At 38.7% G+C, this 25,169-nt stretch overlaps 1 protein-coding gene across 1 annotated transcript in view; it reads right to left on the minus strand.

Moving 5' to 3' along the window:
• The window catches only part of PTN (pleiotrophin), a gene marked incomplete at its 3' end in the record, with an annotated part of 49,479 nt that overhangs the window by 16,330 nt on the left and 7,980 nt on the right, over positions 1 to 25,169 (minus strand). The window contains exons 2-3 of the mRNA XM_084305844.1: positions 1,781 to 1,890; positions 75 to 248 (exon numbers count right to left, since the gene is read on the minus strand). Of these exons, the coding sequence (XP_084161970.1) occupies positions 75 to 248; positions 1,781 to 1,889 (283 nt within the window). The 5' untranslated portion in view covers position 1,890. The remainder of the gene's footprint in view (positions 1 to 74; positions 249 to 1,780; positions 1,891 to 25,169) is intronic.

A 25,169-nucleotide genomic window follows, 5' to 3' on the forward strand; every position in this document is an offset into this window, starting at 1 on the left:
CTTCCTTCAAGACATTTAAGAAAAAAAATAAAAATAAAAATAAAAATCCAGCCTCTTGAGACTGCAATGCTTACCTCCAAATTGCTTCTTCCAGTTGCAGGGAATTTTACACTTCTGAGTCTTGGTGGTTTGCTTGCACTCTGCCCCAGTGCGGGTGCCCTCGCGTGTTCCCAGGCCACAGTCCCCATTGGTGGGCACACAGACACTCCACTGCCATTCCCCACAGTCAGACTTCTTCGCCTTTTTCTCTGAACAAAGACAAGGAAGCAAACCCAATCAAGAGAAGTGGTCATAACCCACAGCTGACAGAGCAGCTTCCCTTTACTAAACATGTTAAACAGTCACAGCACCTGAAAGGGTGACTAAGGAAATGGTTTGTAAAACTGCTTCACCAGCAAAAGATCTGCCATCCTTTTCACAGTTGTGCAGAGCCAGGTCAGCCTCTTAGGCTTGGATTCCAAAGCAAGGTGAATTGTTCAAATTCAGTCCCACTACTACATCTAACAGTCAGAGAAGATTCTCACCTTCAGAATGGGGAGTCATCTAGACCCCCCCTCAGGGACCACTGACCAAAACAAGGAGAGAGCACTCAGAAAGGGACTCTCTGTTTCCCATAACTGATGTCAATATTTTCAGTTTCATCTGAAGCACTCCACACTGCACAGATAAGGAATTTATGTGTATTGGGATTTGAGCACCTCTAGGGAATAGCAGTGGGTTACAGGCTTTTCACTTGGTGAACACCATGTTACAATATGTCTCTAATGGCAAAGAACAAACTACATGGAGAAGGGCACAGGGTTCATGGCACGTTAATGCAAGTTACTTATGGTTATTGATCTTCCTGCATGTAAATGGTCAGAATCTTATCAGTACAGCTTGAAACGCTGATAACCTATAGTGGTTTTGTTACTCAGGGACAAAAGTAAGAAGCAAGATTTCATTTAAATCCTTACACTCAACTCTGATGAGAAAAGGCAGCAATGTTATGAAATTGAAATGTTCACAAAAATAATAAATTAGTCCCCCAAATAACACAAGTAATTGTAGATAACTTTATATGGAGTGGATTTGCCTTTTAGTTATCGCATATTTTTTCATGCTTCCTTACAGCCACAGTGGTTAGAAACACTCATTTTTAATGGGAATGCTCACAAATCATTATTAACCAGTATGTTAGCAGCCTGTAAATAATAAGACCTCAAGAAAAATGCCATTAAGATGTGATCCTTAAAAACCATCAAAACTGGGTTTGACGGATGTGAGTTTTCCACTCTAGGCCTGTCTCTTGCGACGAGGTCTGAGTTCATCACTAACAGAGAGCACTTACTGCTGGATATCTGGCTGTCTATCTGCAGCACTGAGTTAGTTCAAACCTTTGCTGAAAGATTTCCATATCATGCAGCATTGGTGTAGTATTTACTTATACCACACTGAACAAGTAACATGATAACTGCTCTTTCATCACACATGTGGCTCTCCTTAAGTCAAGCAGGAACCCATTCCCAGAGCAAATTTTAAGGAAAGCTGCTTTGCAATACCCAGTCTCTGATGAACTGAGGACTCCTGTCACTGGGGCTCTCAAGCTGCTAGCTTTCAAGGAAATTAATTTCAGTTTTCCTATTTAATATAGAATAACATGTCAAAGCTACAAATCCCTATCCTGCATATTAAAAGGTTAATGAATGCTTTGAATTTCACAACAAAACAAAAAACATATGACGTTCTTCCACACATCCAGTGTAGCTCAGGGATTAACCCTGAGTTAACTGGACCTTACCTGGCTTCTCTTTCTTGCCAGCCTCAGTGGTACTCACTGCTGCCAGAATGAAAACAAGTGCCAGGAGGGCAGCTGTGAACAGCCGACGTTGCTGTTGTTGCTGTGGCATTCTGGGGAACAAGAAGACAGAGTAAAAAGAGGTTTGGTTAGATTGCAAAAAGTGGGACCCCATCTAAACTGGGGGAAGCTCTTGGTGGAAGCTCTGCTTCAGGGCCTGAAGACACAAGCAAGTCAAACACAATTAGCCATTGACAAAATTAACAATTACTTTCCTTTCAAAGAGAATACAAAGATTCTTAACATTTATTTTCCATCCCTTGTACCAAATCCCTGATCTACAGCACTGTGGATGAGTTTTGCCCAGAAAAGTCAATAATTATTGTTCTCTGCTAGAAAGCATCACAGTCTCTTGATGGGCCTGGAACTTCTCTCATCTTTCCTGATCTCTGGCTGTGATTTATTGTGTAAAACTACACACAGCATATAGTTTGTGCTCTACTTTATCCATTCATACAAAGTAGGGAATGTTACATAGTCTACGTTACAAGTTTACTTTGCAAGGTTCTTATTAGGCTTACTCAACATCTGAAAAGAATTTTTTTTTTTAAGAAAAAGACTTGCATAGGTTATATGTGATGCATTACCTTAATTGTTATTGGCATGTTGCTATCTGTCTTCTCCTCCCCCACCAATTAGTGTCTCTTCTTAATAGCAGTTAAGCTAATTGACTAAAATGCAAAATGGGCACAGAGATAGGACTTGTGCACACAGAGGCTATCCACAGCATTCTAATGAACCCCAAAACTGTATTTGGGAAACAAATATTTAAATACAGGGGGAAAAAAAAAAAAAAGAAACAAAAAAAAGATTTAAAATCCTTTGCTTGGAGGTGAAGGATCAGTTATTAGCCAATCACCAAAAGTTACTCAAAGCTGTCTGACTTAAATGTGTCAGATCTGGATTTTAGCCTGTATCAGGAGTGTGGACAGCAGTTTGAGAGGGGATCCTTCCCCTCTATTCAACTCTGGTGAGGTCACACCTGAAATACTGTGTCCAGTTCTGGGCTCCCCAGTACAAGAGGGATATAGAATTTCCAGAGAGGGTTCAGTGTAGAGCCACAAAGATGATTATAAGACTGGAGCATCTGTGTTACAAGGAAAGACTAAACAACTTGGGCCTGTTTAGCCTAGAGAGGAGGAGATTGAGAGGGGGATCTTATCAAACTCTACAAATACCTGAGAGGACAATGTAAAGAGGATGGGGCGAAACATTTCTCAGTGGTGGCCACTGGTAGGACAAGGAGTAATAGGTATAAATTGAATCACACAAGGTTTCATCACCATATGAGGAAGAACTTTATGATTTGGGTGACAGATCAGTGGAACAGGCTGCCCAGAGAGGTTATGGAATCTCCTTCTTTGGAGATATTCAAAACCTGCCTGGATGTGATCCTGTGTAACATGCTCTAGATAACTGTTTGAACAAGGGTTTAGACAAGATAATCTCTAGAGATACTTTCCAACCTCAACCACTCTGTGAAATGGTTTACACACATTCCTTTCTCACTTGGCTGTAGTTTGCATTGTCACATTGTGGCATCATTCACCTGAAAGTAGGGCTATAACAAGTACTTATGTGAAAACTGAGAATCCTCCCCCATTTCCCAGAAGTGTCTCTCTAGTAGGTAGCAGGGTACCAAGACAGTGGTCTAATGGTTGCTTGGATGAAAGGTCTCCCCAACCTTTTTATTTTTTATTTTATTTTATTTTTTTCCAAAACAGATCTATGCCAGGACCTAGAAGGAGGCATCACCAGTGCTAGCCACTAAGATAGCCTTGAACACTCCACTAAACTGATACCACAGAGTTTAGAGGATATCTGAGATCATTTCACTGAGAGGAGAGAAATAATTCTCACCACAAACAAAGAGCAAAATGTATCTGAAATTTAATTTGGCACTTCTCACTATTCCCTGCTGGCAACCATCTTGTTCAAAAGCAACATAATTGTAATTGACATGGAAAACAGGAGAGGAATCTGCAACACAGGGACTTTTAAGTATCTATCTTTAGATTGATAGAGAGATGTTAGAAGCCAGATGACAAAATTTAATAGTTTTGTTTCAGTATAGTTCATGTGCAAGCTACAAGATACCTGGCATTCAAGTGCCTAAAGCAGCTGTCATTAACCCCAGTTTGGTTTACCGAAAAAAGGACAAACAGTGTTCCCAGAGATCTCAAACAGAGCCTGAAGCTGAGGCACACATGAATCCTTTGTAAGGTTTGTTTGTTTGCTTTGTTTTCTTTCACTGTATGCTTCCAACTAGAGCCTCTTCTGTTTTAAATAAAATGAAATTAATAAATAAATACACAAATACAATATGCAATAAATAAGAAAATAACAAATCTGCCTTTTTATTCAACTCATTACACAAACTGGATCTCCATAATTAAACATAGTTACAATACAGTTAAGGCTTGACCTTTCCCCCTTTAGCCCCTATTCCTTGGAGAAACGTCACCACCAGTAGCACTGCACCTCACCTCACATCCCATTTTCACTACAATTTAACTTCTCACTTCCTCTCTTCCAAACAACTAACTCCTTAATTAAAGAAATATTAACAGCTTGTGTGAAAACAAAAAGGGAAAAAGAGACAAATAGTTCTGTAATCTCAAGGCACTGTCACATGATGAAGCAAGGCAGCACTAGGGGCTTTGCAGCTCAGGGTGCCACCAAATGCAAAGAAATACATGAACTGTGCTGAGAGTTTCTTTCTGCATCATTGCTGCTCACCCCGAGGACCTGGGATGCAGTAATGCACAACCCCACAGGCTGCCAGAGTCACTGGGAGCTGTGAATATCTATCTCTAGGGAAGCTGACTTACATTGAGTTGAAAGAGACTCAAATTCAAATCTCATTGATATTATTTTCCACAAAATTGCCAGGAAAAATACCTGGGTTGTAGAGTCTGAAATGCTCCAGAAGCCCTATAAACAAAACCTCATGGAGCCCTGATGTAGCATATTTGCCAAAGACTCCCTGCAGCCAAAATCCTTGCCAAGTTGTCTAAGGAAACACTAGACCTGCAGACATGTGTATCTCTCTGGCAGAGGGAGCCAGGCTGCTTCTTAACTGCCTTTGCTATTAATTATAAGCAAGAGGAAAACCATATTGCACAGAATGAAGCCTCATCTTACACCACACAAACACATCAAATCCAACAAAACAGGTGAGACAACAGAAATTTACATCATTGTTTTGTACATAATAGAACAGCAAGGGCAGGTGCTCCCATGAAATTACAAATATGGATAACATTTCTAGTTCAACCTTTGATTTAAAGAACTGTCAAAGATATTAGTAGCAAATGGACTCTTTGACATTTTGATTTTTGTAATGAGACTTTCATCTACGCCAATGGTAACAAGATCAGGTGATATTTACAACCAACAGGAAGAGAGAAAAAAAAAAGAAAGAAAGAAGAATTTTGTGGTGGGATGAACTGCAAGAAACAGCAAAGAGAAAAGGTAGAGAACAAAAAGCTTAGAACAGTTTAAATGATGAGTTAGACCAAGATCAGAGAGAGAGAGAGAGAGAGAGAGATTTAATAAGAAAAGACAGTGCTAAAACCATGAAAGGAGCACCAAAACAGAACTACAGAAGACAGAAATGGTTAATGAGAGTTAAACACTGAAACAGAAAGCATTAGGAAAGAATGAAGTGTGTAACGAGGTGAGAACTGAAGCCCAGCTGAGATGCACTGTAGCAAATAGCTTCTTCAAACAACTCTGAGGCATAGGAATTACTTCAATCTTACAGCTGATTTCCCAATCAATCTCTGCTTGGGAGACCAAAAAATAAATGGGGGGGGGGGGGGGGGGGGGGGAGGGGGGGTGCAGGGAGAGAAGAGGTGGATGAGTTCATCCACCATCCATCTACACTGAGAACCTGAGAGAGTCAGGCAGAAGTCACACTACGGGTAGAGTTTAAAGAGCTTGAGCCTCCACTACAAACCCCTCATGGCCTCCTGACCTGATTTTACAATTACACACATCTTTCGTGAACCTGATTCATTAAATCATTCGTTTCCTGTGATAACTATAGTTCACATGACTAGGTGCACCAACTCTTCTAAGAAATATCTATCCCATGGACACACATCCCCAACTCTAACGGAGATCCAAATTGGTATCCACATAGGGTAGCACAGTGGCAGGCAGACACATTCACTTGTAGAAACACTACAGACACTTTCATGCAGTCACCAACAACCCAAGAAAAAAAATAAAAATTACTCTCTCCAGCACAGAACCCTGCAAATGCAGCTTGTGTTCTCCATACCTAAGTTAGCAGCCCAAGGCAACCCTGATGTCCCTGATGTTTTCACACTGCATTCCGTAGACCTTTGGACTTCAGTTAATGCAAGTTGTAGTCTCTGGAGCAAACTCACACACGGTTTCTCCATTTCTCACCTGCTCCAATCAGAATAAGTCTTTTCCTGAACACTAGCATCCAGAACAAAATAGACAATTTTGGATGAGGATCCATTGGTGAGCAGCAGCCTTTATTTTTCCTATCCCTACTGAAGTTAGCATATGCAGCATATCCTAGGATCACATATGCCTTTTGCAGGTGGCTTTTTTCCTGTTAATATCTATTACTCAAAATCTCTTCCCTTCGTCTGTTCTTCCCAGAGCAACTGGCAAGGCCCCAGCTTATAGAAACAAGTGTCTTATTATTAGTCCATATGAGTGTAATCTCCCACTCCAAGTCTTGTCACGTGATTTAACCCATCCATATCCTCCAGTTCCTTCCAATAAAATATACCAAACACCATCTGTGCTGACAATGCTGTTACCCTGCAAGTATTGTAATGCTATATGTATTGCTGTTCCTTAATACAGGCCAGAGGCTTTGTAATGAGTTTGCAAGGCCTTGAGACTGAGGCTTGTCATGGTTTGCTCTGTCCAAGCTTTCTTTAATCTATCCATAGCTTTGTCACATTTGGTTTAGCTGCAGCAGCAATTTTTCTAATTGACCAACTGGCTATGGCTAATTTGATTTACTTTTGTTTATCTTTGCGTGGAGCTGCTCAGGTTTTATGACTCTATTACAATAATGTACTGTAAAGAAATATAGGCTGTAAAGAAATATAGGTACAAGAACAGGCATGGACTTGACAATGCAGACCTCAAAGCTATAAAAGAAATCTCACCAATGGTCAGATAAAGAAATGAAGACCTGTAGCTGAAGAGAAATAGGAGTAAGAAAGAGAACAAAGAAATAGTTTCTAATATACGCAAAAGACAACACATATATAGTAAGCTTGGCTATAACACGGAGCCACAGACCAATGGAGAAACAGAAAGGTACAAAAGCAGGTCATCAAACATTTAAAACCAACCCTAAGATGATCCCAAAGTAAGGAGAAAGGAACCATCAACATGGACATCACATTCCTCCTGGGAAAGGACTCTAGATGCTGAAAGGTCACCATAGCATCACCAACACTATAATGAAAACACTGACCTCAGGGCTCAAAGAAGCTGGGGAAGGGTTAGGATAATATCAGGAAAAGCAATTGAATCATAGTGTATGTATGTATGTGTAACTATTTTAACTGCTATTATTATATTTGATAGACATATTCTTTCTCCTTCTGTAGTAATTACATTTAGACTAATAATAATTCTTGCATCAGACTGCTAAGGTTTCAATCATATGAACAAAATTCTCGATGCAAATATGTATAAAAGGACACAAAAAATATTACTCCTTGGCCACAAGCAATATTTTGAGCATCCTATGATTCCCAGTTTATTACAATATCATTTTCATCCCATGATCATGAATAAATAAAATGCATCCCTAAAGCATACTTAAGTAATTCCTACAGCCCAGTATTTCTCTTCACATCACTGTTCATTTTGATTCCTCTATAAACTCCTTACGAATGTTAGGACAACCTTTTGCGTTGACACCCACCCACCCACCCCCCTTATATTTTTTCTCGATTGAATTAATTTATCATCGAGTTCTGAAACAAATACTTTAATAAGTTATGGTTTGATTAGTCGCAGATTAGTCACAGCTAGAAAAATCAGTTTTTAAGTGAGGTAGTTTGGGAGATCAATCTCCTTTCAGTAAGCACATGCCATGTTTAATGAACATTTACATCTATTTCTTAAATATTTACTTATTCAAAACACTATTTATTTTGCAGTCTATTGAGGCAGATTAACAGGTCAGCAGTTACCTGAATCCACTTATTTCTTCTTTCTAAAATATAAATATTGTATTTGTTATACTTCAGTTATACAAAAGCTGGAAGCATTTGATGCATGTTTTAACAATCATTTCTAACAAACCCAAAATGTCAACTGCCACTTTTGCAGTTCTCTAAGATGGAAGTAGTTTTCTCTGTAAAGAAGAAGTTGAGAGGCTGAAATGAATTTCTTCGGAGTTTGACTTCTGCAACAGTTGCAGAAACTTCTGCTTCCCCAGTACGCTCTCATTCACAATGTGACACGTGCCTCTATATCCTACGTGATCTCCCGTATTGAAAACTGAGACAAATGCTTACTCACTTTCAGAGCTAGACCTTTGTGAACTGTAATCACCCCACTGTAAAGTGTTCACCCTCCACCCCACACACATTTCCTCTATTGCATTTGTTAGTAACAGGAAGAAAAATAAATAAATAATAATAATATTTAAAAAAAAAAAAAAAAAACAACACTGTGTTTGCCTTGAAATTTCCCTTGAAAGACTTAAGTCAGCTTGATTTTTGTTGATTCTCAGCAGCAGGCCACTTCTGGACTTTAAAGACACTGCCTTCCTGGGTGATCAGTATGTTTTCCACAATTCGTTCAGGCTCCTGATAGCCCTTTAATGGATTGATTCCCAGTTACGCTTGGAATTACTCTAGGGGCTTTCTTTTCCTTCTCTTTCTTGAGGAAACAGATTATTTTTAATTTGATACCAAGATCTGAAAAGGTCCTTTATTAAAAGTCTTGCTTTGGGCCAACACATTTTACCAGTTCAACTAATTTCTTTAAAAATTTATTTTAAAACTGAAACTTTATTTTAAAACTGAAAAGCTTAGACTTTTTTAGTTTATGATCCAATGTAATATAACCTGAATCAGCTTATTAACATTTCATACTAATGGTTATTTTTAAGGATGAGTTTTGTGGTTATACTGAAATAAACTCTAAAATAGCATCAACATTTAAAAGTCCTGTGGTAGGTAGTAAAGAAATCCTATCCACAGATACCTAGCCCCTATTACTACTAGGGCTTTTTGCCATCCAATCTAAATGTAGAAAGATAAACCCTTCTATAATGGGAATTACAGTTCTCTTCTATAACAAGAATATTATATTTTCCTCATGCATAACTCTACCAGGACTTCTAACTAAATCTACATCCACCTTTGGGTTGACATTAAAAACACAGACATTTCACTGTACTCCTCCAAATTAATTCTGAATCATGAGTTCTATCCTCTGTATACCAGTAGTATTTATTTGATTACTGACTATCATTAATTTTGATTATAGCTACATCATTTTTACTCTGATTTCTACTGGGACATACTTTTCAAGCCCTGGCTTCTGGCCATGTTTACAGTTTCAACATGTACCTGGGCTAACCCAATGATATTTGCATGTACTCCACATTTTTCCATTTTCTTCAATTCATTGCACAGACCACTTCCATCTGATATTTCTGTCTGATCTCGCACAAATGTCTTTCAGGTACCAGCTTTTCCTTACGTGTCTTCCACCCTAACCACTTCAGTTATCAATACGTAACATATTTCTTTGTTATAGCTGTCCCTCCACTATAATACTGTTTCTTTATCTAATGCTACATGTTTATTAACTTTATTTTTCCTTTCTGGGTACTGTAAGTAGACATGGAAATGACACACGTTTCTCTGTATGCTTCCTTATGGGTAAAGTTCCCCAAGCCCTCCTCATGGCACAAAGCCTTGAGCCAGCTTGCTTATCTCCATCATTTAGTTGCACTTCCACAGGTCAAGAAATGCTGTGCTCCTTTCAAACAGAAATATAACTTTCTGTTTAAACCACTAAGCCTATACACAAGCTAAGTTTTCTGAGGAAAGTACCTTTAATTATAGTATCGTCTGGTAGACAAATCAGTTGCTATCTGTCTTGAAAAAAAAAAAAAAAAAAAAAAAAGCCTTCTCATTTCTCACCATGATTATGTTTCAGAATCATTTTATTAAAGAAAAACCTATTAGAACAATTATGAAACACTGAGTTTCCATATATCAAATTAAATAATGAAATGATATTTTACCTTCATCTAGGAAGAGTTGGGGAAAAAAAAAAGGAAAAAAAAAAAAAAAGCATTTGTTCAGAGTCCTGCAATCCTCTACAAAGCATAATCTTTGTCCTCAATTCTCTTGCACCTTTTACTTTCCTCTGAGGGATCATTACAGTTCTATGACATGACATGACATTTTGGGACCTGCACCAGCAACACCAAATAGCAATAGCTACTTGTCTTGGTCTGCGTGCTAACAAGTTAGTTGAAAGTGGTGTTGGAAATTCCAAACCCTAATGGAGAAAAGGTCCTTGCATTTCAGCTGCAGGAGAACGGCTGCTTGCAGGGTTCACATCTCAACTCCAGCCTCCAGGTCACCGTTCCAACACACATGAAACACTGCAGCCAGCAGGTTGCTCTGTTTGGCAAAGCAATACAGAATTTAAGCTAACAGAAATATCTCAGCTTTTCTTTTTTCTCTTTTTTTTTTTTTTTTTTTTCTTTCCATTTTTCCATCTTCCACTTCACTTCCCTGTGTGGGGGAAAAGAAGGGCCACCCCACATGGAGGCAGTTCCAGCAATGCTCTCCCCTTTTTGTAGAATCAGGGAAGCTGCTAAATGGTAGCTAGTAGGGAGGAGGCAATTGCCTCAAATGAGAACCAGTACTGGAAGGAGCTGAAATGTATTCGGTGGTGTAGTAGTAAATAATAATAATAAAGTATAACGATCTGTTTTTTGCTACAGATCAGCCAGGGAGAAGTAGGAAAACTTTAGAAAGCTGAAATTTTATTTGGTCAACTTTCTTTTTCTTTTTTTAACCAGCATTTACCCTCAGCTACAGCACAGGGCACCCATAATAGCAAGCCACAATCAAACAGTTAGCTTAAAAGTAAAAATAAAATCACAGCATGACCCTGCTGATAAGCCCAAGTCAAACACTTCACTTCAAAAATTGCAGTGTGCAGCTTGGGGACTACATTTTCCAATATGTAATCAACTTCACATTCTCTTTCCAACATAGGCATCATTAAGGGCCAGAAAAAACAAGCACTGAGGCCAGCAGGTTATGCCAACGCTATACAAATGAGCAGGGAACTAAGAGAGGCACAACTGAAGAAAATGATTTAAATGTAAACAAAGAAAAAGTTGAAAACAATGATCAATTAACATGCCTCATCTAGCTTTGTTCAAGTAAATAAGCTAAAGTAATTAGTTAACTTGTGGATAACAGTTCCCCTAGCCTTTGATATTTACATAATCAATTGCATGCTTGTCTCTTGCATCAGGCTAGGGCAAACACATGCTGTGGATATTTTATACTTCTGGTTCTCCAGACATAAATTAATAGTTCAAGCTGATAACAGATACCCCTGGGAATTCTACCTTTTAGTGCAGACCACCATAAACTCAGAATGACTCAAGATTCAAGGAAAAAGTAAAAAAAAAAAAAAAAAAAAAAACAAAACAAAACAAAACAAAAAAAAAAACACTTTTTTCCACTGAAAATGTTTTGTCAGAATTGAAATGTTTCACGTAGAACAATTTTAACAAGAAAAGACAGCAAGTTTATGAAAGTGTTTTTGTAAATTAAAATAAAATTATTTTTGTTCTTATTAGCTTATTAGTATTAAACTATATTCCCTACAATAAATATATATATATATATATATACATACTGGCTTTACGAGGTGTCCTACTTATTTCACTCTCATCCACAATGCACACATTTACTTCCTCTGGTATCCTCATGGTGGGTCTGAGTGAGTCAGTGGGAACAAACACTGACTTCTGCAACTGCCTCATGTATTGACCTTCCTCTCCCACAGCACTAGTTGAAAGACTTAAATATATATATATATATATATATATATTAAAAAAAAAAAAAAAAAAAAGAAAAAGAAAAATTTCAGTTCATACAGCTGTATTCCTAGATCCTATCAGGAGGGCCTCTTTTAAGCCACTTCTCTGTGATTTTTTTTTTCTTTCTGCTCTGCTCTTTCCATAACAATCACACCTGCTGTGTCACTATCTATGAAGTCACACAAAATTTCTTTACATTTTCATTTTTCCAAGACTAGAGATGAGATTAAACAATCCTGGATTTGATCAGCAAACACCTAGGCAGACAACAGGAGACCCACATCTGTTCTCTCCAACATTTTTTTGTCTCATTTATAGGAAAGCCAAGCTCCTGACTCAACTCTCCTGTGCATCATCTGCATCCATATGTCTCTTCTGGAGAATCTGTATGTTGTAGTCATGTTTCCACAACCATCAATAAATCATCTAATCTCCTTCAACACCTTTACAGCTTCTCCAACGTACAGAAAATAAAACTGCTTGATAATAGCAGAAGGTCCAAGCATGCCTATTTGGGGAAGAACATGCTCTTATTCTTTCTGCCTCCCTTCCCACCCCTCCAGCTACTGTCTTTGCTTTAGCTAACAGTCTTCTTGTTGACTGAAATGTTAAGACATACAAGGTATTTTTTCATGGTTTTGCAACTCCTCTGACAGAAGGAGTTTTGCTACTACTTGTCTACCAAGAAACTACAGGACCAGAAAAGGGCAAATAAACATCATAATACAGAATCTTTTGTTATAAGGAGCACAGCTGACATCTACTTGGACAGCTAATGTGTTTTCATCTACCTGAGATGAATTTGGGTACCTACTGAAAATGTATGAGAAAGGGGTGGCATATTCCATCCAGTTGGTAAACACAGAAAAGAATTTCTCATTGTCTCTGTCAGGCCAAGAGCAAGTGTTCTTCACTATTCTAAATCTATTGAAAATGAATAAGCTTGAGAGGCCTCATTTTCTTTACTGCAGTATTTGTAACAATGCCTATGGATAACAGATTAAAAAAAAAAAAAAAAAAAAAAAAAAAAAAAAAAGGAACAGAAGCAATCAATGCATACAACTATTTTTGTAATTAGGACCACAGCCAAGGGCTATTACTTCTACCATGAGGAAAAAAACTGTGTGCAGATATAACCTGATATCACCACAGTCCTAGTCAGTAGTCACATACTGTTATGGAGAATGCATCACAATTAGAGAGCTGTTTAAACTGTGATATGATTTTCCTTACAAACAGCTGCACCATACAGGCCAGGCAGCTACCTCCACTGTATTATCATTTTCTTTTTCTCTTTCTGCCCCAGTGAGGATGTTTTCAGCTCAATAGCAATATAGGCAAATCACAGCATTTGTCACTGTCCTCACTTCTCCATCTATGAAACAGGAATAATACCACTTGACTCCTTCGAAAAACACCGTGGCACCCATAATGAAAAAGGTGTATATTCTATACACCCAAAATAAGATAGCCCATTTCGTTATTTCCTCTACTTATTATGGCTCCCAGTCTCCTTCACTGTCTGACTATTCAAATGCCATTCCAGAATATGCAATACAATCAGAACCCTATTTAAGCTGAAAGCACATGCCTCAAGCCTCTCACCTATGCCCTCTATTAATCTTTTTGAGGTACTGCACATTTTGAGGTACTGCACATTTTTTTTACGCCAGACGAACTATTGCTTCAAATGACAAAAATCTCACGGTATAAGGGACAACTATGCAAAAACGAATGAGGAAAAAAATATATACATGACATGCAAATGAATATTTTTTTAGCCACATTGTAGCATAGGGCTACAATGTGTTTTTCAGTCAAATTTCTCCAAAAGCAGGTTTGCTCCTCTGCCGGTCAGAAAGGAAACAGCATCTCCAAGGCACATACACTCTCCTACCATAGTATCAGTCAGAAAAGAAAGAGAAAACCCCAGGCCTCAGCTTCTTCAACTGGTATTCCCCAGACTCTGAGCCTTTCCTACTTAGTTAGGGCTTTAAGAACAGCCTTTCTTATTCCAGTGCAATTTAACAACCACCCAGAAAGGAGCCTACCTTGAATTCATAAAGGGACATGGACCATGGCATTTTATAGCAGCAAGAAATGAGTTGGGATTGAGAGCAACTCCCTTTTCAAGTATGGGAGCCTGGCCAATGTCCACAACCACTGCAGGACTCTAGGAAGAGTTGCCATTTCTACTCCTGTTACTTACTTTACCTGCATTAAGCTTCATATTTCTATCCAAGGCAGGAAAAAAAATATATTATTATTGTGGCTATACCATTAGATGCAGACAGCAGAAGATGAACTTATAGAGTATGTGATATATAGGGATGAGACTTCAGAGTAGCCACATTGTGTTTTAGCCACATTGGGCTCTTTTGTATACTCCATTAAAAAAAAAAAAAAAAATTGGAAGTAAATACAGAGCTGCATACTCCCACCAAAATGCTGTTAGCTGAACAATAAATCTGCTTGCTGTTGTAGGAGTACAGTTTAGAGGCCGCTGTGCCTGTCAGCTGTCTTCCAGCTACACAACAGGTCAAAATACTTGTGATCTTTTCTATGTCTGTTTCCATCTAGCTGGTGGGAGAGAGGGGGAGATGAGGGGAAATTGTTTTCATGACTGATTAGCTTTCCTCATCTCTTGGAATGCACCTGGGGGAAAAAATGAGGAAACCCCTTTTGACTAAAAATTCTCTTTATCTGACATCCCTTCTTTAGTTTGATGTCCACCATGTAGCTCTGTTCTTTTAATTATCCTTCCAAATCTCATCTTCTCAATCCCAGATGATCTCTCCTTTTACCTTCACTCCTTGATCCTTGTAAACACATTTTTTCAGAGAATCAATTCATGAGTCACTCTACATCTTACAGCTGCTTCAGGTCACAGAATACTCTCTTAGGACCACTAAAACAATTCTTTTTAAACAAAAACAGGTTGCCTCTCCAAACTGGAAGACAGTGTTCATCAAACCATTTAAAGTTTAATGTTCCTAAGTTCCTAAGAGAAGTCATGTCATTTTAAAGCCAGACATATCTAATTCCATCCATGTTTAGAAAACAAAGACTTATATCTAACATTGGAGGAAAACTAGGCAGGAGCACAAAGGAAAAAATGGTGGGGGTTATTTATACTATTAAATATTTAACAGAATAATTAGGTAGGAAAACCATACACACCAATAATCAGAGAACTAAAAAATTATTAACTAATGTAAAGCGTGCAAGACAAAACTGAAAATCTTCTTAAGATGTGGGCAGGCAAATTTGTATTTCTCCGTATTCACTGTCCAAGCAAGAGATAGAAAATCTCGGCAAGACAACTGGAGATTTTGACAGCTGACAGAGAGAACTGAACCCACCATTATCCTGGAAGTCCAAACAGGAGAACAGGATAGCCAAAAAAATTAATAATAATAATAAACAAAATGGAATTGAAGATGATCATCTGCAGTGTACAGAGTTAATAGCCAGCCGAGAAGAAAAATGATACAAAGCCTATTTTTTTCATTTTATTCAAGATTCAGATTGATAAAAATGCAACAGGTCAGACTTGAAAAGCTTTCCCCAAAGTTGTTTTTCCGAACCACGATGCATAGAGATATTTTTATTATTTTTTTTAAAATAAAGTCCAGATTCTATGCAGACGTGGCAAGAATTGTAACAAACTGTATCATCACAGTATCACAGAATAAGCACAGTGAACGCCAGAATTACAAGACTGAGTTTAGGAAGAAAACAGTTGGCATTTTTCACCTCTGAACGGAGGTTACAGCCCTGGAGGAGGTTGTACTACTGCTGGAAGGCAGCTTTGATTTGAATGGAGTTCTTATTATCATATAAATACGGCAATTTTTTAAAAGCTATACACCAAAACATAATAATAACTGGGAAAAAAAAAAAAATCAGGCTGAGAACAGCTCAGATTTGCTGTTGATCTACTGGTTGGTTGTTTCCAGAAAGTATCCTTTCTCACTTCCCTCCAAACTAGGCTGTATTCAGCTTTAGACTTTATATAATAGCATCCAGCCAAAAGCTATTTGAGAAGCACCCCTCTGGGACTTTGAAAAATGAGTTAGTTACACAAACTGAGCGCTAATTCGGTGGTAGAAATTAAAAGAAAAAAAAAGTAAAAATCATTTAAGGTTATGCTTTTTATTGAATTTTATAATGATTTCAAAATAAAAATGTGAAGCTTGGAAGATCTGTCTTCAGATACTTTGTGATTGATAGAAGAGGTTTTGATTAATTTCTTACTTCTCAAGAGAGTCCTAGCTGCAGCTCAAAGATTTTTCAGGTGAGCACCTCAATCTCCCATGCAGAGGCTGTAACTCATGTACAGATATTTCTAATGGCCTCAAAGGCATTTTCCTGGAAGAAAAGATTGTTGTGCCCTAGTAGCTATTTAAGTATTTTATACTACACGATTAGCTTTCACATGAGATTTGGAGAGGCCGCTGCTATAAAATGCCTTGTAGGATAGTATGTGCAGCATTCAGATATGCAAGACTTTGTCTGGGAGGAAAAAAATAAAAATAAAAAATGTTTCAAATCCAGCAGAGGGGGGATACAAATCAGGGCTCTTTCACTAAATGTTCTATGCAAAAGACCTGTATATAAGGGCAAGGCAGTACAATATAGAGTAACTTCACTACTCTTTCTTCCCTTGTCTGAGCAGCAGTTAGTCTTTTTTTTTTTTTTTTTTAAACTTAACCTGCAGTTATATGCAGCTGCATCTCATAGTTGCATTTCTTGGTGAATAAAATAATTGAGTGATTCAAGAGATTTTTCTTGAGAATGTGTCTCACATCAGAGTTGCAAGACAGTCCGTTTTTTTTTTCATGTATGAAACAAATTGCTCATGCTCATGAAGGGAGGAGTTTTAGAACAAAGTTTCAAATTTTTCTGTTCCCTGAATGCTGCACTCAGTGTTAATTAGAGATTCAAGTGAGAGGACTCTGCAGGCTAAAACCTGCATTTCAGACTATATTCCTAAATCTGAAGCCCAGGTGGTCTCTTTAGAGGCTGCTGATCAGTGAAGCTCAAGGGATCACGCTGTTTACATCATTTTGGATGTACATTTTTTCTCTTCCTCATGTAGACTGCCATTTCTCCTCCTCCTATTCTTTTGCACTGCTATTACGTGCAGAAATTCAGTACTGTACTTCCCCATATGAAGAAATTGGCAAGGAAAGACTGTGTACTCTTGGCAGAAGTTTATCCTGGAATTATGCCAATAAGCAATCATTTTCTGGTTGCCACAAGCATTCCATTATTTCATTTGGCCATTCAGTCCACTCCAGTTCTCCTCTGTTAGTGCTTCCTTAATAAACCCCATTATCAGGGGCTTAGGCCTCAGTCATTTGAATTCATGCTCAGCTGGGACTTGGTATTCAGGGGCCCAGTCCGAATGTCCTTAAAAAAAAATTTAAACACTTACTTTGTCACAGAGCAGAGACAATGGTATTTCGTTGGCTGCAAGTTATATTTGCACTCTTGAAGACTTAAGAAAAGCTGTATTTTGAGACTTGTTTTATAAACACTTGGAGGCTTTGGTTCTGGCTAGAAGAGAAATGCGACAGCAGTCTTTTTCCTTTATGCTTCTCTGCATGTATGTGCCTGTTGTTTACCACAAAGATAGAGGAGGAAATGAAACTGTTTTAGTCACCTCGATTTTTTGGGGGAAAAATGAAAAGCCTGAGCCAGCACCCAGGGACAGCACCTGAGACAGCTCCCAGCCAGTGTGGGGCAGCCCCAAAGCCCCTCTACACAGCTCCGGCTCTGCATTCCCCCTGGCTTCTCCTCCTGAGAAGAGTCTGTGGCTTTAGGAACACCTCACACACACTAAGCTAGCAAGGTGACCGGCTCCAGGCTCTGCATTTCAAGCAAGCAACGTCAGCTGCGTTGCTGCACACATCAATTAGGAAAAACAGTTTGCCCAGAGATTAGTTCTAAATCCCAGACTGTTGTCTTTGCCACTGAAAAAGCCACCTCCTTCCTCTCCTTTGCTCTCTGTAATTATAACCAGAAATGCAAACCTCGGAAAACGCAGCATCTGCCCTGCATCCTAATTAGCGTGGCTGATCCGCTACTGCAAACTGACTTGCAGTATGGAAGACACTGCTGGCTTGTTTCAGAAGTAAGAACAGGAGAAAACCAGAAAAGTATGATAAAAACATGTATGTGTATCAGACTTCTCAGGTGAAACCCTACTCCATTTGCTATTGCTAGTCACTCTGCAGGTTGCAGCAGAGTGTAGTCTAATATAGGAGGAGAAGGAAAGTACACAAGTTTTCCTCAAGAAAGGTGCTTTACTCCAGAGTCCCTTTAGGAAGGCTTTTTATCTTTGTTCCTATAAATCCATCTGAAACCCTTTGCTCCTATTGCTCATTCAGGAATTTGGAGAACAGCCTGGTAAAAGCTGCAGTCCAGGGACTGCATCAAGACCATTCACTGCTGCAGTAGTAACGAAGGGGAGTTTGTGTGCAGCTGCAAAGCCAGTTTCAAGAGCTCCTGTCTGGGCCCTGGGGCACTCATCAGAACAAGGAGCTCCTGAAGACGGGCTCTGGGTTCATCCCGTGCACCAGAACTACACAGAGATCAGACTGGAGACACCAGAAGTGCAGTTGCTTCAAGCAGGATCAGAGTCACACAAAACTCTGAGATTGCAGCTGTCTAAAATTAAAACTGGAGCAGCAGACCTTGTAAGATCTCTACTGAGTTTGACGTGTTTCATGAGGCAGTAGAGAGCTGCATACATCTGCAACTCTAAATGGCCCTTCCCACTGGCACTTTGTTTCAAATTTCTTCACTGATGTTTAATAGACAGAAAAGTGTCGTGGTATGCATGGCCTTTACAATTTCAGTAAAATGGGAATTGTTTCGATGACTCTCCCAAGAATATGGTCCTACTTAACTACTGAGCTATGTTATTTCTCCTCTTCTTTGTGAATATGCTAAGAATAATGATGGGGAAATAAAAAGGCCCTAATAAAACTGCAGTAGCCAAAGAAGTTAATAGGCATGAATGGGGTGGGGGAGGAGGCATACAGGGGTTAATAAAAAAAAAAAAAAAAAGTGGAGGACATTAACTTTACACCAAAGTTATCAAGAGCTATGATGAGTCATCATTTTATTTCTCTGCAGCTCAGAAATATAATGCAATCTATCCATCCTTGTATTGGCAACAACCAATGGGAGAGATTTCCCCAGCCATACTACAGAAATTTATTAAAAAACCCCAACCACAAGGTTAGTATAATCTATCTTGAATTAAATGCATGATCTCTCATTAGAGAAGATAATTCAAAGGTCCTCGAGGTAGACTCATTTGCAATATCTGTATAGGTGCAATACAGCATTGCCCTCTGCTGGATTTTAAGCTGCCTACTTGTGCTAAAGTTGCCTCTGGCTGAGCTTTAAAGGATGATTTCTAAACAAGCACTGTAATCATCACAGGGGCAACACCTCACCATGGAGCAAGGAGAGTAGTAGTGGATTAACACTTATTCCTAAGGTTTTCTTTCCTCAGCATGTCTTCAGATAGGAGTAGTGTTGACTCACTTAGTCCTTACCTGGTCCAGCAACAGTCAGACAGTTATGCATTCCACAGAGACCAAACTCTGATCAGGAGCCTTGGACATTCAGACCCACAGCATCTGAATGGGCAGAGGCTAAATCTAAAGTGAACTCTGGCTAAAGCCATGGCACCATTCTGGTACTTACAAGACTGGTCCACATTCTGTCTCTTTCCACATCCAATTGGGCACTCTCAACCACATGGCATTTCTGCTAGACAAAAGTCTGCTGCCACTGACAGTAAACTCCATTTTTGATATCTCCTTATGAGAAGTCAAGTGCTATTTCCAATCTCTTCATACAGATGCTACCTCAGTGTGGACTGATGTATGAGGAGTCTGACAAGAATGAGGAAAGGCAAACTGGACACAGCACTATAACGTAAGGCAAAGCTTTTTGGCTGTTCTTGCTGTTCAGTGTCCATCATGTACCGACTCCTTCATGGCTTATTGACATTTGGTATAGCTACTCAAGTGCACACATATACACAGGTATACCTACAGGTGTACACGCATTTAAACACAGCTGTCTGCAATGGGTTAATTGTAACCCATCCTATCTAGATAAAGACAACAAATCCCATTCTGTACTCCTTCAGCTATTCTTCCTGCTGATCATATAAAAGACACAGCAGGGCATTTTGCATCCTATAGCTTGATGCTGTGCAAAATGGGACCACATCCAGAGAATCAGGACGTCTGCTAATTCAGACTAATATATGGGAAACAGAGCTAGCAAAATACTATTTCAGGGAGGAAAAAAAAAAAAAAAAAAAAAGGCAAAAAGAAAGCTGTTTTCCATTTATACTACTTCTACACTCTTGCTCTCCTTAGATGGCCCTTTATTGAATTCTTTTCATTTTAGCTTTTCCCACCATTCTTTCTTTCAGTTGCTGCTGCCACATTCCCTGCTTTGTCTCATTTTAACAGTTCTTTCATTTTTAGTCTTCCACCAAAAATGCATGCTTTATTTGCTCTTTTTAACAAGCAGCCTGCAAAAACAGCTGCTTATATCCCTAGTTTTCTTATGATTCCAAATCTATCTTGTATCTCTTCCACACTTGTTGCTGCAGGAGCACCCACTCTCCTCTGTTAGTGGCATTCTTAATGATAATAATACACAACAATAATAGCAATAATAAATAACAATAGCAATAAAAATAACAGACAACTAAATTTAGAGATACTTTCTTGCTTTGTCACTCGATGAGAATCTCCATACTCTGAAAAGCCTCTTGTCCGCCTCTCTCTGCAAGGTACTCTGCAGTTCACTGTGGGCGGCATCTTCCTAAAAATAAATGTTATGATTTGATTTCTCTCATGTTACAGCTAATTAAATTTTGCCACCATAACATTTCACTATTGCAATATGTTTTATTTCCAAAGTATCAAAAAACACTTGGTCCTTTTCTTGCTTCTTTTTCTTGAAAAAAATAAAAACAATAAAAAACACCTACATTGCCTGATCTCTTAGAGGAACTTAGCACCAATAGTCAAGAAGATTAGATAATCTAAGTTTAGCTGGCAAACTGTAGAAATCGGGATACTGAAATGTAATAAAAGGTCTGTGTCACTACATATGAAAGCACTTAGATGCGAAAATGTCAGGAATAGTGTAGAGATAAAAGGCTGACAGACACAAGATAAGAATCATATCTAGTAAAAAAAAAAAAAAAAAAAAAGTAGTGAAAGCATTCACATAATCCAGAAGCCAAATCTTACATATAAAGATCTAAATTCCAAAGTTTTGTGAACCAGACATTAAAGAAAACAATTTATACCATCACTCCATTTTTTTTCACACTTGTGCCTTAATTTGCATATTTGTGTAAACAAAAGAGCAAAATGAACTATTAATATTTTCCACTTACCTTAAATAAGTGACTGAACCACACACAAAGCCACAAAATGGATCTTATAATCATGGCAGAAAACTAGTCATGCAGTAACTCCAAAATAATTCCAAAACAATCAATAGTTGGTGTTATTAGGAGTCACTAAGGCCAGTGATGCAGATGATCCCTGAAGCTTACCACCAAGGGAATAGGTCATGATGCAAATAGTTCAGCAGAGTAGTCACTGTTGCCAGGGAATACGTAAAAGTCTCCAGAAGTAACACACAGGTGCATTTCCTGCATTAGGTCTTAAAGCCCAACCATTAAAAGGAAAATATGAGGGGAAAAAATGCATTCCTGTTTGAAATATTTTTATTTATTATTACTTTTGCATATCAGACACTGTACACAATGAATAGAGTAGCACATTTTCTACAACATTAGCTGTTGTTTTTTGTTTTTTTTTTTTTTAGTTGGTTGGTTGGTTTTAAACTGGAAAATGCTTTGTGATGACAATGTATCTGTCCTGGTTTCAGTTAGAACAGAATTAATTTTCTTCCTAGTAGCTGGTGGAATGCTGTGTTTTGGCTTAGGATGAGAAGAGTGTTGATAACACCCTGATGTTTTAATTGTTGCAGAGCAGTGCTTATACCAAGCCAAGGACACCTCAGACTTTTGCTCTGTCCTGCCAACAGGCAGGCTGGGGGTGCAGTAAGAGCTGGGAGGGGACAGACCCAGGACAGGTGACCCGAACTAGCCAAAGGGGTATTCCATATCATCTGACGTCATGCTAAACAATATATAGGGATGGCTAGCCGGGGGGAGGGGGCCGGACTGCTCGGGGTTAAGCTGGGCATCGGTCAGCGGGTGGTGAGCAATTGCATTGTGCATCACTTGTTTGTACATATTATTATTAGTAGTACTATTATCATCATTGTATTATTATTATTATTATTATTATTATTATTATTATTATTTTCCTGTCTTATTAAACTGTCTTTATCTCAACTCACGGGCTTCACTTTCCATTTCTCTCCCCCGTCCCAGAGAGGGAGGGGGGAGGGTGAGCGAACGGCTGCGTGGTGTTTAGCTGCCAGCCGGGTTAAACCACGACAGTATCAAAATTAAATTTGAACTGTAAAAAATCTCCTTGTGACTACTGTCCTGACTTAAGTCTATCTACTTGCAAAAATACACATTGGAATAGAAAAAAAAAAAAAAAAAAAAAAAAGGAAAGATGACTTTGCAAGACTATAAATGGCCACAAATAAAACAGTGACAATATATCCCTGATAATTCTTAATAGCAATGCCAGAAAGCCAATGCAAGACAGCTACCGAACTGATGATTCCTCTTTTCTTTCCCAGGGTGTGGGTGTCCCAAAGGTCCTGGCACATTCCAAAGCGGTTTGCAATGAGAGCCTGGAGGCCAGTACAGGAGTGGGAGGATTCTGGCAATATTCAGCCTCCTCCTTTCAAGTTAAATTCTGCCAATAGGGAAGGGGGAAAAGAAAAAAAAAAAAGGGGGGGGGGGGGGTAGGGGAAGAGAAGGAGGGTTCTCTTTATAGTTATATTATTTGGAAATTACTGCCAATAAGAAGGTAGAAAGTGTCTAACATGGATTTCAAAGGATACATGTCTGGAGTATGGACTAAGAAAAAAATCTCAAGAAAGCCTATCAGGGAAAATACCTATGGAGATTGAGTTCCAGTTTAAACTGCAATAAAGTGTGAGCAAAGTAGCACAGTCTAAGCTCTAACAGATTTTTTTCTTATTTGTATTCACTCAGGCCTCTTGGCATTATGACACTTAAAAAAATTTGCAAAACAGTGCAAATGGTGGGGCAATGCTGATAAAAGCGTAACGAATTACTTGTTGTTATTCAAACTTTATGAAAATGATGCTGTTTGTTATTCTCCATTTTAAACCACTAAAAACAAGCTGAAAAATGCTTTGTTTACAAAGCCTGAAATACTGGACATTTTCATGAACACACATCTTTCCTACCTCAACTTCTGCACGTCATAAAGTAAAACAAACACTCAATGGATCTGGATTCAGGTCTCTTCTCCCATATACAAGTACAGGTGTATGTGTTCATTTCTGTAAGGTTGCATGCTTTAATATAAACCCTATATTAAGTGAACTTGTTGCCTTTAATGAATGAGAATGGAGATCCCACAAACTCCATGATTTTTTTCTGGTAACCTGCCATACTGAGAGTGTTAACCAAGTATCTGCTTGGATACAAAGTCCCAATGGACTTAAAGACTTGATTGGTATATGAGATGCCTACATTCATAGTATGTGGATCTTTTTTACCTCAGTGCCCAGCTAGTGCTCATAAAGTCTCAGATTGCAGTGCAATTTAAATATAGCTAAATATAAATGTAGTTCAGCTTTATCCTGGATAGCTAGAATATTGGAAATAGCTGGCATCAACTGGCATAGGGTTCATTATAAGCTAATTTACCTCATTACCTTTTTGTATTACTGTAGCCACGCAATCTTCAGCATCCAAGCTACCACTCAGTCAGCAGGCTTTTCTTGATTTCAGGTATGTGCTCGTAGTTTTCCCGGTACATCATCCTTAATTCTTGATTCTGCTCCTAAAGAATTAGCTCAACAAAGCTGAATTCACCTTCTATGGTGTATGCCAGCACAGGAGACAAGGGAACAAACCCCAAGTCCAGTCTAGCATTTTGCTTTTTCCCTTCTGGATAGTTTGCAATACGTTTGGTATACTGAAACCTGTTGGCTCTTTTCTATTTTTACTTTTTGCCAAGAAAGGCGCAGTTCAGCTTTTGAGTAAGATTACCTCCCTCTTCAATAGAGAATGGCTGGCAGGCATGCACACAGGAAGGCAGGATTAAATTCAGACTTGCATGGAGTTCCATACCATTTCAATTAACTCCCTTCTTCACCACCCCCTCTTTAGGTCACTGTATCACATTTACAAAGAAATAAACCTTCTGCATATCTGTTTGCCAGTTACTTTCACTCATCTCTTTGTTAGAGGAAGCAAGCAAAAAAGTGCTGTCACAGGGCACACTTATCCTGGTTCGCACAATGTTTGTAAGTGCATGAGATTGCTTCTCAGGATAATTCTCCCATTCTTTATAATAGAAGGAACAAAACCACACAAAGCAGTACACACAGAGAAGAGTTGAGGAAAGAGGATACTTGATCCCAAAGTGTTCCCCTATCTTCATTTCATTAGTACTCACATCTTCTTCTATGATGGAAGGAAGAAAGAACAGCTTATATTGCTAAGGATCATAACACCAGCTTCCTCATGTGTGGATTCAGGGAGGCAAGAGGGAGCATTCCTGCAGGTAATTAGCCTTGACTGCTAATCACATCAGCCAAAAGTGATGAGCAAATTAGAGCTTCGGTAGAGTAGTTAGTCTGATGCTCTTCCTAGATCCCCAGAGCAGCATTGATGGTTACAATGCTCTGATGCACAGAAATCAGCAATACATCCTCACTAGTAGACCAGGGCTCGCCTTCACAACCCACCCTTCCTATGGAATTAAAGACAGCGTGTCATCCATCAGCTTCTCACTCCACCCCAAGGACCATGTTTCATTATAGGTCAGGGCAGATACTCAGCTTGATTCATTCCACAGATTTGCCTTCACGCTGCTACAGTACAAACCAAAGAGCAGAATATTTGCTTGATTTTCTCAGTCAACATTTGCTTGTTTTGCAGTTTCTCAGAAAAAGAACCACATTCCACTCATACTGTGAATGCAGTAGAGTTTGACAGGGACTTACATTCAAATTTGTCTGTATCCCTTGACTACTAACTCTTTTAGA

This window comes from Netta rufina, assembly GCF_964035555.1.
Source record: "Netta rufina genome assembly, chromosome: 1".
NCBI classification, from domain to species: Eukaryota; Metazoa; Chordata; class Aves; order Anseriformes; family Anatidae; genus Netta; species Netta rufina.